The 11,935-nt window shown below is 45.0% G+C and overlaps 1 protein-coding gene across 1 annotated transcript; it reads right to left on the minus strand.

Annotated features, from left to right (window-relative positions):
* Window positions 1–1,858: 1,858 nt before the first annotated feature.
* Eif2b5 (eukaryotic translation initiation factor 2B subunit epsilon) lies at window positions 1,859–11,057 on the minus strand. Its single transcript, XM_026389382.2, has 16 exons — window positions 10,822–11,057; window positions 9,675–9,799; window positions 8,450–8,635; window positions 8,180–8,357; window positions 8,010–8,090; window positions 7,667–7,744; window positions 7,088–7,400; window positions 6,043–6,188; window positions 5,678–5,819; window positions 5,474–5,572; window positions 5,188–5,295; window positions 4,944–5,034; window positions 4,535–4,658; window positions 3,685–3,810; window positions 3,209–3,319; window positions 1,859–3,055 (listed from the first exon to the last, which is right to left on the minus strand). The coding sequence occupies exons 1-16, from the start codon at window positions 11,017–11,019 to the stop codon at window positions 2,996–2,998; spliced, it is 2,166 nt and encodes a 721-aa protein (XP_026245167.1). The 5' UTR covers window positions 11,020–11,057; the 3' UTR covers window positions 1,859–2,995.
* Between the last annotated feature and the right edge of the window lie 878 nt (window positions 11,058–11,935).

An 11,935-nucleotide genomic window follows, 5' to 3' on the forward strand; every position in this document is an offset into this window, starting at 1 on the left:
TCTCTCCAGTGTCTTGAAATTTCACGGGACTCTTCATATACAGGGCACTTGGGGGCCCTGTTTGCCTGGAAATTCATGGTCTTCTTAAGTATTTCTCTGATAATTTCCTTCCTATCATTTCTCCAGAAGTTGAATATCTCATTTCTTGCAAAGAAAATCACCTGGATGAATCCAATGAAGTGAGGATAGGGGTTAAATTTTTCTTATACAGATCTTTGTATAACCTCCCTTTTTGGGGTTATGAAGGGCACGATGGCTTGCTTCTTAACAACCATTCCAGCAGGTAGAATCAAACTCATTGTGTTCTGCCCAGTTACCTTTCACTCTTTGATTTTTCAAAATATTGGTGTTTCTTATTCATTGTCATCTCCTCTTTTTCATATCACTGAATCAAGTGCCTTGTTTTCTTGGGGGGAGGATCGGAGATACGGGGGATTGAACTCAGGGGCACTTAGCTGAACCACATCCCCAGACCTAATTTTTTAAAAATAGTTTTTAGACCTTGATGGCCTTTATTTTGTTCATTTATTTATATGCAGCGCTGAGAATTGAACCCAGTGTCTCACACTTGCTAGGCAAGTGCCCTACCACTGAGCTACAGCCCCAGCTCTGCCCCCAGCCCTATTTTGTATTTTATTTAGAGACAGTGTCTCACTGAGTTGCTTAGTGCCTTGTTAAGTTGCTGAGGCTGGCTTTGAACTTGCAATCCTCCTGCCTCAGCCTACAAAGCTGCTGGGATTACAAGTGGTGCCACCGTGCCTGGCTCAGGTGTCTTTTTAAAAGAATTTTTAAAATTTTCAGTATTGCAAGTGAACCCAGGGACTTTTACCACTGAGTTACATCTTCAGCTTTTTAAATTTTTTTAAGACACACTCACAAAGTTTGCCTAAAATGGCCTTGAACTTGTGACCATCCTGTTCTAGCCTCAGAGTAGCTGGGATTACAGGCATGTGCCACTGTGCCTGGAAAAAGAATTCCTTTACTAACATTTGAGAGAGATTGTTGGGAGGAAGCAAAAGATATTATTTAATTTTCATTTTGCTTTACTTTGAATGTGCCTTTCTAACCTTTTCTATTTGTTAGGCCAATCTCAGCATTACAAGTTGGTAGTTTTCCCTAAATATCCCAATTAGAAGACATCTCTCCTTTGTAAAAAAGTTTTATAGATCACTTCTGACTTCCATCATCAATCTGGTACAGATCAGAGATACCTTACAATTACCTGTATTTAAGTGTCTTAGGTCCAGGTAATAACCTTCATATGCTGTCTAGGTACTAGATTCTGTACCTGATAAGACTGAAACAGAGATTTACTAAGAAAAAAATTAAGTCATTGCTTGGACAGTCTATTTTTTCCTCTTCAGAAATGTCTTTACCCCAAGGAGAGTTCACTATCTTCTTTCTGAGCTTTTTCCTTTCCACTTCACTGAAATGAAGAAAGGCACTCATTTTATCTATGACTTCCATGCCAGGGGGTCCCTTGTTACCAGTGACATTTGCCACACTTAGTATCAATAGAGGAAAGCACTAACTCACTCTATATGAAGGCAACAAAGAGTTCACAAAGGAACTGGGCAAGGTGGCTTAAACCTGTAATCCTAGCTATTTGGGAGGCTGAGACAGCAGGATCACTGAGTTCAAGGTCAGCCTAGAAAACTTAATGAGGGTCTGTCTCAAAATAAAAAAAAGGGCTGGGGATATACCTCAGTGGCAGAGTGTTTGCCTACCATGCACAAGTCCCTGGGTTCAATCCCCAGCACACACACACACACACACACACAAAAAAAAAAAAAAAAAAAAAAGAAAGAAACAAATAAGAAAGACCTCACAAAGGAGAGAGAGGGCATGTCTCACTGCTGAGGTTAAAAAAATATAGTAAAATGACAAATTCCAGCTCTAGGGTTCAATATCAAATCCTGGCTCTATCAATAACAACTCATAGGACCTCTCTGAGTACCTCTCTGGGTTCCCCTTCTGAAAATGAAGCAAGATCTACTTCACAGGGCTGACATGAGGGTTAAATGAAATGACACATAAAGAATATTTAGTAAATGCCTGTCACACATTAAAGTCTCTCAGAAATAAGGGAAAGCACATTTCACAGGACTTTCCTGCATTTTAGGGTGTTCATTACTGGCTTTGGGTTTTATTTGCTTCTGGAGGCAGTTTCCCTATCACTGAGAGACAAGATACTGAGGCAGAAAGAGTTTTCGTTTATGAGGTTCAAGTTCATAACTTTACCTGGAATTCATAAGACCCTGAGCAGATTTTCTTATCTTTAAGACAAAGAGTGGTCCAACTTCCCTGATATGACTAGTACTGGGTCAAATGTAAAAGACATGTGAGAGGGACTGGCAAGAGGTAATGGGCTTTACATATATGCCTGGCTTAATATGGACCAGAACTGGTAAGAAAATCAGCTCAGGCACACCACTCCAGAACCATAGACTGGTCCACAGAAGCTGGATAAGCTCAGTCCTCTACTACCCAAGAGCCAAGGGAATGGTTAATTAGTAAGACATAGTACCACCTAGTGGCCACAATACCCCTCTTCTCCCTTCCCCCAGGTGTAGGGAAAGGCTGATCATGTAAATCAATGGCTGATTGGTCAGATCTGGAGAGAAAACAAATACACCTTTCTTTTTTAATATTAACAAATACAAGTAGCAGAAAGGACCAGCTGCTCTCCGCTGTTCCCTGAGGGAAAGCCAGAGCAAAAAGCTGTTCCTCTGGCCTTCCTCCAACTGTAGGGCCTGCCTAGCTCCTCCCAAGGCAGAGACTTTGTTTCAGCCCAACTTCCCTCATTCCAACTCTCCAATCAGGATGAGAGGCACATGGTTGCTGGCGATGGGAAGAATACTGTAGTTCAGCCTCTGCTCCTTTAATTCTCAGCCTGGAGTAGGTCCTCTCATCCTTCTGCAGGTAGCTCCTCACTTGTCCTGATCCAGGAGCCAGGAGGGCAATCAATCATACCACAAGAGTGGGCAGTGTAACTTCAGTCATCTTCAGATGACTCTTCTTCTGCCTCTTTCAGCCACTGGATGAACCTCTGCAGCTGTAAGGAAGCAGAAGGAAGAGTTACTGGGGGACAGCCAAGTGCCCTCTCATTCTCTTGGTGGATAAACAGCTCCTAACAGCCAGAGTCTCTGGACACTAAGGCCAAAGACCTGGGAACCACCTTGGCCAGAGGAGGAAGGACTTGACTCACCTGCTGATTCCTGCGTAACTGCCGGCCCTTGTCAGTTACGTCCTTTTTGCTGAACCAGGTCAGGATTGTTTCCTCAGCCAGGATCTCCAGCTGGTAGAAAGCCATCAGTACCTGCAGAAGGCCAGCAAAAGGGATCTCAGGGGCTTTGCAGGGTCCAGCATGATAAAGTGGGTAACAGAAGGAGAGGAGGCATAATCTTAACAGCTCTACCTTCCACACACTGAGCAGCCTCCTCTAAACAAATAAGAGTGAACTGTTCGCTCTGATGCTGGGGCAGGATAAGTTCTGAAACTATTGTTGGACAGTGCTCTGCACATTCCCAGGTTAACCCCCCAGTAGTTGCCTTACTAGAATTAGCCTGTCGTTAAGCAGTACTGATGTAGCAATGAGCTGGATACTAGGGACAAACTCCATGTTGGTCACCAAGGTCTCTTTCAAAGCAGATAGAGAAGCATGGAGCTCTAGGTGGTATTCACCTTGGCCATGGAAGTACCAAGAGCTTCATGCTCTAGGAAGAAGTCCTCGATGGCTGCCAACACTTCCAAATGGTCAGCTGCGCGCTTTATGTAGTTCCTAAAAACAGGGCTCCAAGCCTTGAGCAGCTATGAAAGAAAGAAAGGAAGTACAATATATTTTTGAGAATGCACCTATACTTTAAAAGCAATGACAATCAATATTGATACATGTTTTTTTTAATGACACAAAAGGGCAAGAGGAAAATGATAGAGGTCCTGTGGAAGCATGTCAGAGGGACTTGGGAGTTGATGGCAGCCAGAGGGAAAAGAATAGATTTCCCAGGAAAAGTGAAAGGGGGTCAGATGCTAAAGGCTGCCTCAAAATACCTATTCCCAGCCTACAGGTTGATCTTGTTCTGGCTAAATAATTTTCATAGTCTGAAAGTTCAAGTCTATTATTATTATTATTTTGATCATTGGTTTGTTTTCTGAGATGGGGTTTTGCTATGTTGCCCAGGCTTGCCGCAAACTCTTGGGTTCAAATGATCCTCCTGCCTCAGCTTCCTAAGTGCCTGGGAGTTCAGATACACACCAGTATGCTGGCTTCCAGGTCTATTTCTGAGTATCCTTTTGGGGACCTATTAGGATCTGAGTCCTCACCTCAAAGGCCAGCATTAAACCCAATCTGATTACTTTGGACAGCCAAGGCTGCTCAAGAACCCAACCAGTTTCCAAAGGCAAGGAAAAAGAAAGGAGCCAGAAGTAGCATGTACCCCACAAGACCATCTACTCTTGACTTCCTTTAAAGTCAAGCACAGTGAGGATGAGTGCCTCCACCTAATCCCTATACCCAGCCCCAAGCTTTGCTCACAAGAAGCAGCTGGGCACAGTAGCGGTTTGGGTCAAGCGGGGTATCCATCTGCTGCAGGGGGAGCTCCAGGACCACGTGGCTCAACACCTCCATTACCTCCTTCAGGCTTATGTTGTAGGCATACCTGTGGGGAAACTGGTGTGACAACAAGGCCTTCACTGGCCCTTTGAGCATGCTGCAGGACAGCAAACTAGAGGACAGAAAGTCAGAACATGGAAGGGGAAGGTTTTGGGAGGGGAGGTCATAATGAAGCTAAAACTTAATGCTTTCCTTGCTCCAAATACTACCATCCTTCTCCACTTGGGACAGTGAGAGAAAAGGTTCCTATTTGGGAAAGAAACACTTTGGAGAAGCTCTACCTGCCCTGAATTTCCCAGGGTAGAAAAGAAAAGGGATGGGTTCCTCTTACTTGAGAGAGTTGATCTCCAGGACTAGATTGTCACAAGAAATGTTCTCTTCTTTGCCTCGCTGTAATGTTCCCAGGACTTCATTCTGGAACACTAAAAAAGAAAAAGTTCACAGGCCAACATCATTCCAGATGCTTTGCTTTAAGTCTCCTACTCTTGATTTTATACTAAATTGTTTCTGGGAGGAACGAGCCTTAAGCTAGCTGATGTAGGTAAAGAATAGCCTCTGCTTCCCTGGTCACTCACCTTTGATGTCATCCAGCTGAGGGGAGCCTGCCCGACTGTCCAGCTCCTCAGAATCCATACTTCGCTCACTTTCAGTTTCACTCTCTTCGTCTATGTTGATCTTGAGCCCTTAGAACACAGAAAGGGTGGAAAAAAAGAAAAATAAAAAAAGAGCCATTGTCAGAGAGCAATATATCTCTCCTATAAGCATGAAAAGAGCAATGAAAAGTAATCTGACTCTGAAGTAGTCATTCTCCTTCAAAATATTGACTTAGAAGCAGGAAGGCAGGTGTAAGGCCTTGTTTACCCCATAGATTCTGCCTTAGTTCCTCCTCTTCCACATCCATGTCTGCAGCTTTCCAGAGGTAGCCCTGGCCTGCAACTCCTACTTCTGCTGGATTGTAACCTGAAAAAGGCATTGATGTTTAGAGAAGGCTCAACAGAAGTATCATCCCTCCCAAAGGAACAGTGGCTTTTCTACAGGGCAGAGAGGTACACAGATGCTCCACACCTTTCAGCTTCACTTTCTCCTTTTCTTGGTCAGCCCCGGAATCATCACTGAACTGGCCATCATCCTCATCTTCTTCTGCATCTGGAGGGTGCAAAGAGATCACCGAGCCCTCAGGTAGCGTGATATCTGGACCCACTACCACCTAGGGGAGAAGAAAGGAATAGGTAGCACAGATCCATCAGTGTGTTAGGAGGGACCTTTTTATTTTTATTTTATTTTCTAGACTAAGTCAAGTGGAAAGTAAATGAAACCAATGGATTTAAACTCTCAATTCAGGTTGAATTTTGGTGGAAAAAAGGTTTCTTTTGGCTTGGTATGACTACCACTCAATTCAGGGCTTGTGAACAGTATGGAGCAGATCTCACCTGGGAAGTGAGGACACAACGTGGCTTCAGAATAACTCGTTCCTTGACCTCAGCTTTGTCACAAAGCAGAGACTGATGTATCTGTGCTCCATCAGCTACTCGAACACCCCGCCATAGGTAGGCCTGGTCCAACACCACGTTATCACCTGACTCAGGATAGAAAGGACTCCTGGTTACTCAGGGCTTCACCTCTAGGCCAAAGCCTTTCATGGAGGTCAAGGCTTACTGACACTAACCCAGTTCCCACATAGTTCTAATGTCCCATACCAACGCACCAGAAATATCCAGTCACTCTCTAGGCTCAACCCTGAGAACAGAACATTGCTCTGCCTGACCATTCTCTACCAAGTTCACAACTACTAAAGACTATATACAGGGCTTAAGAACTGGGAAAACTTCCAGATTTCTGGGAACAAACTCAAGACGTTTATTAGAATCATATCCATCTCTACAAATAGAATCAAATTAGTCTGCCTCCTCTTTACATTTTAGAATTTGAATCTTACTTTGTTCTTTAAAGGGGCAGTATCATTAGAAGCATCACTTTCCTATAGCCACAATGAGTTACCAAGAGGCTAACCAGTTAATTATGAGAGGGTAAAAAGAACTCACCAGAATACCCAGAATTCAAGCCATAGTGCTGCCTCTTATTAGCTATGACCTTGGGCAAGACAACTTCTTAGAGCCTGTTTATAAATTAGGATAAATAATACCTACCTCAAGGTTTTTGTGAGGATTGAATAAGCTCAGACATATAAATAGTAATACACTAAATAGAGGTTATTACTGCATGTTAATTATCCACTTGGTCCTGAATGTGACTATAGGGTGCTCTGGAATGTGAAGAGTCATCCAATAATAGGCTCACAGGTTACAGTTTAAAGTATCAGTTGTCAAATCCTCATTCCTTTTTTTCTTAAGCTAGCCTCTCTAGTCCCTTGTTCCCAAGGACTAAAACCCATGGGTCCATCCTTGCTTCTGAAAACACAAGGTCCCCAGGTTCCTATTCCTAGGACGGTTGGTTTGATTCCCCACCTGTGCTCACCAATGTGGCAGTCGGGGCCAATGACACTGTTGGTGATAGAGCAATTGCTGCCAATGACAGTGCCAGAACCCAGAAGCACATTTTCCTCCAGGATGCTGCCATGGCCCAGGCTGACCTCAGGCCCTCGGTAGATGTTGTGTCGGGAATGAGTGCAGCTGTGTGTGGTGCTGTCAGTGAAGTTGGCTTCTGGAGTAAGAGGGTAGACCCATCGCCGGATGACATCAGCACAGATAGCTGAGTACATGTGTAGGTTAGAGACCCGGGCACCATATTCTCTAGTTGTTACGTGCATGTGGATCTGGTTCCCTAGGATCTAAATGGGAAGGAAGTTGAGGTCAGCTAAGCAAGCAAGACAGGAAGAACATCCCCAAGTATAATATCTTCCTAAATATCCTCAGTTCCCCCTTCCTCTCTGTAACAGCCAAACAGCCTGAGAGTTTTATTTGTGGTCTGTTTTCCCCAGCTTCCCAGCTATTTTCCTTGCTCCTAAGCCTCAATAAAACACAAAAGTTACCAAAGTGGGATAAAATCCAAGCTCTTTCCTACCCTCCTAAAGAGGCTTTGGAAGACTTTTCTCACCTCTTCATTCACTAACAGGCCTCGCACAAAATCATCTCGAGTTTGGTAGTCAAAATTGTCTGTGAAGAGTTGAGCCACCTGAAGAGGAAGCAGGGTGGGCTAAGGTTAGGTGCTATTCTCTGGAAGCAAATACCAGCCACCAGAGACCTATCAAACCTATTTTGGACATGGACCAGAATCCCAAAGAGGCTCTCAATACACTGGGGAGAAGATGACATCATCTTTTGGCTTTAAAACAAAAGATAAGAAAAAGAGAGAGAAAAAATATCCCCTATCCTTCTGAGGAGACAAAAGACCCTCAGAATTCTACTCTTCAAATGTGTAACTGGCTCTGACAGCTCACCTGAGGAGAGCAGATGCTGATATGACAATCCAGTAAATCATATCGAATCTCTACTCCATCTCCACTGCCCTGGAACAGGCTCTGAGGGGAGAAGTGATATGACCTTTAACCTGTTTCTCCTGCTGAAGCCAGTCACTTTCCCATCTTGGGGACCCCAGATACCCACACACCAGAGGAAATGAAAAACGCCGGAGGCCCTGGGTCTTCTGGAAATGCAGAATTCGGTTTGTGGCACTATCCACAGCCACCACCACATTGTCCTCATGGCAACGAGTCGGGTGGCTAGGAGAAGATTCCTTGAAGATCATTGTCATCACAGATACATTTTTTTCTAGCTTCCGCCTCAACCTATAAAGGATAGAAGGGAGAGAGCTGCAAAAGAGCAATCCTAGAGTTCTGTTGCCCCCTTACACTTGTCCCTGCCACTTTCCCTTCCTGACCTATGTTCCTCCAGGGCTCTGGTAATATTGATGTTTGAGATGACATCTCCATACACCAGAAGAAAGTCAGAGCGCACCAAGGCCTTGGCATCAACATCACGCAGGACATCTCCCAGTGATCGATATAGTTCTGATGTAATTATTCGAACCACATTGAGGGATGTGGGGCGGCACCACTTGGATTTCCTACAGGGAAGCGAACGAGTAAATCAACCATAAACATCACATGGACCTTCCCAACCCCTTCCTCAATTAAACATTCACCCTCATTCTCTCTGGCTTTTTTGGGTTTGTGCCAGCGTCCTCAACTTCAAAGAGATTTATGTACTGTAATTAATGCTTTCAGCATCCTGTGCCACCAGTTTTGTTTTATGGGCTAGAGAAACGTGGTTATTTCTTTTCTATACCTTGAACCCTATCCCCAAACACAGATTTGAACTTAAAATCCTATTGAAACCTAGGGTATAAAAGTCCTATGAAAACATACTTGTCACGTCACCTTTACCCTTCAAAGTCCATACAAAATTTAGGAACTGTCTGATGGTGACTATGCTAATGCCCTTTATTTGCTAAGCTTCCATAAATTCTGAGAGCTACTCTTTTCCAAGAAGATTTCAAGTAGCTGAGATTACAGGTGTCTGTCACCACACCCAGTTCAATGAACATAGTAAGGGCTTACTATATGCCTGGCATTAAGCTAGGCAGTAGGGATACAAAGATGAAGGAGAACTCATTCTTGTCTTTGAGGATCAGAACAGATGATATATGGACACTCAGTGGAAAATAAAGATTCTATTTTAATAATTTACATACTACAGCCATTAAAAAAAACCCCACTGAGACCAAATTTTGTAAGTGAGGTTCAGAGAAACCCAAGCCCAAGTGTCATTCATTTTTTTTCTTTCTTTATGAGATGAGGATCTCACTATATTGCCCAGGATGCCTTCAACTCCTGGGCTCAAGCAATCCTCCTGTCTCAGCCTCCTGAGTAGCTGGCCCAAGTGTTATTCTTATTTTTGTCACAGGAACCTCAAAATGGACAGACACAGAGCTTAGCTGCTCACCTCATGATAAGTAAAGAAAATGACCTTAGACCTTACAATAGGATCTAAAAAGACACTTTTTTTTTTTTTACCCCCTTCGTTTCCCCTTACTGAGTTATATCTATCCTGAAAAAACTGGATAGAAATGGTGAAGCATAGAAAGCAAAATTACAGGGCCTTACAGTAAATGTTCTTTGATTTGAGCAGCCTTCCAGCAGCAAAAGACAAAGGTTTCCTGTACACCTGTGGCAGTCAGGAATTCCAGAGTGTAGTCAATTAATGCCACATTAGCCAGGGGCAAGAGGACCTGCAGGGCAGGATATGAAAAATATTTGAGGTCTTTTGTTATGGGCCCTTTAGGTACCCCATAACAATAATTTTCACTCCTCTACCGGTGTTCCCAAACACTGTAGTTTTGCCTTATCTTTCCAGTTCAAGAATAAACAGGTTCCCACCTTTGATGTTCATAGCATGCTCTAAGCTTCAAAATCTGAGTTGTTGCAATTTGGACATGGTAAGCATGGAATCTATTTGCTTAATGTCAGACAGAGAGCTGCTGGGTCTTTTGGCAAAGGACAATACTGGAAATCAATCACATCACCAGAACTCTAACCACTGCTAAGGTCTTCTTCCCCATAAAATTTATTGAGTCCTAAGAGTCATGGGCTAGCCACCCCCATCACTTGTTACAAATGAACAACCATTAATCTTTTGGGGGGTAGTTAGGGAAGATTTCCCCAAAACTCAGTGCAGTTCCTTCTTAACCTGATGATCCCAGGACTAACTCAGTCCAATTTCTCATTGTCTGGAGAATTCAGGGACTGATGACAACTAACCCCTAAAATCATTCTGTCCTCCTTTTGACAGATGGAGGTTGTCATTAAAACCTGGAAGGTAAAAAATACACTAACCCGAGATCCTGCCTGCTCTTTCTTAGGCACACCATCGCCCTTTTGGAGGCAAAGGAAGGTACTATCCCTTTTGTATTAATGCAAAGTTAAAAGGCAAAGCAGCCTCCTCCTTGGGCCACTGCATCGCTGTGTGCAGGCTTCCCTCAAACAATGTTTCTATATTTATTCCTCGTCATTCCTCCCAAACCTGGGAGGACCGCCCTGAGTGCCCTACATCTATCTGCCAGTCACTCACTTGGTCAGGCAGTCACCGAGCTTTAGACATCTGCCTTCCTCTAAACAGATCAACCCAATTTTTTAGGAAAATTGTGAAGAACACAAGACCTTCCAGGGCATGCTTCAATAGCCAGTGGAAAGGTTAACTTGCTCCAGCCACATCACCTCCCAGTCCGCTGGCTGCTCACGTGCCAGCGCTTACCCGAGGCTGGTCCTTGGAGATAGGGAAGAAGCGGCGATTGAAGCTATCGGCCACCAGAACCGCTTGTAGGGGCGGCGGCGGTTCCTCCTCGGTCGCTCTGGCTCCCCCGCTGCCGCCTCCGCCTCCTGGCCCGCCGCCGCCGCGCTTGTTAGCTCGACCGGCAGGAGCACCGGGGGCCGCCACCACTGCGGCCGCCATGTTCTTCCTTCACAGCCAACACTTCCGCAGGGAAGGTGACACCACACGCAGTAGGGGACAAAAAGGATCCGCACTGGAAACGCGAAGGACTAACGAAGAGTGGGAGGGGACGCAGAGGGAGGAGTGCGCATGCGTCTGATGTAAGCGCCCTCGGGTGGGAGGTCTGAAGCTGGGGGCGTGACGTCCAGAGCCGCCGTCTGGGGCTGTGGGAACGCTGCCGGGTGGGATCGCGTAGACGTCAGACTCGTCTGCAAGTGTCGTAGGCCTTTGTTCGTGCGCGTGCTAGCTGGAGTTCTTGCAGCGCGATGGGACTTGTGATAGCCACGAAGGAGCCAGACCCACGTGGAATTTGTAGTGGTCCAGCAGTTTCCCTGCCCGAGCATGTTAAAAATTGTAGTCCTCGCCGGGCGTGGTGGCGCCCGCCTGTAATCCCAGCGACAGAGGCAGGAGGATCGCAAGTTCTAGGCCAGCCTCGCAGAGAACCTGTCTCAAAAATAAAAGGGACTGGTTGCGGATGTAGCTTAGTAGTAAGGCGCCCTGGGTTCAATTATGTGAGTTTGTGTGTGTAATGCAGTCATTCTAGTCGCCTAATGGGGCGTTGGGCAACTGAAACCGAGTCGACTTTCCCCACCCCTGGCAGGAAACTCACTGTGTAGGAGGGAGGGTGGTTAGTCTTACACACCCTGATTGTGGGCCAGGTGTGGTGCAAGTGTTAGCTCATTTACAATTAATGTAATATAAAATGTCTCTTCAAGACGTCGTATTCTTTGGTTCAACAAACATTCTTTCGTCGGACGCCGTGACACGCGCCAGTAATACCAGCGGCTCGAGAGGCTGAGGCAGGAGGAGCGCAAATTCAAAGTCAGTTTCAGCAACTTAGCGAGACCCTGTCTCAAAAGGAAAAAATAAAAAGGGA

This window comes from Urocitellus parryii, chromosome 2 (genome assembly GCF_045843805.1).
Source record: "Urocitellus parryii isolate mUroPar1 chromosome 2, mUroPar1.hap1, whole genome shotgun sequence".
Lineage (NCBI taxonomy): Eukaryota > Metazoa > Chordata > Mammalia > Rodentia > Sciuridae > Urocitellus > Urocitellus parryii.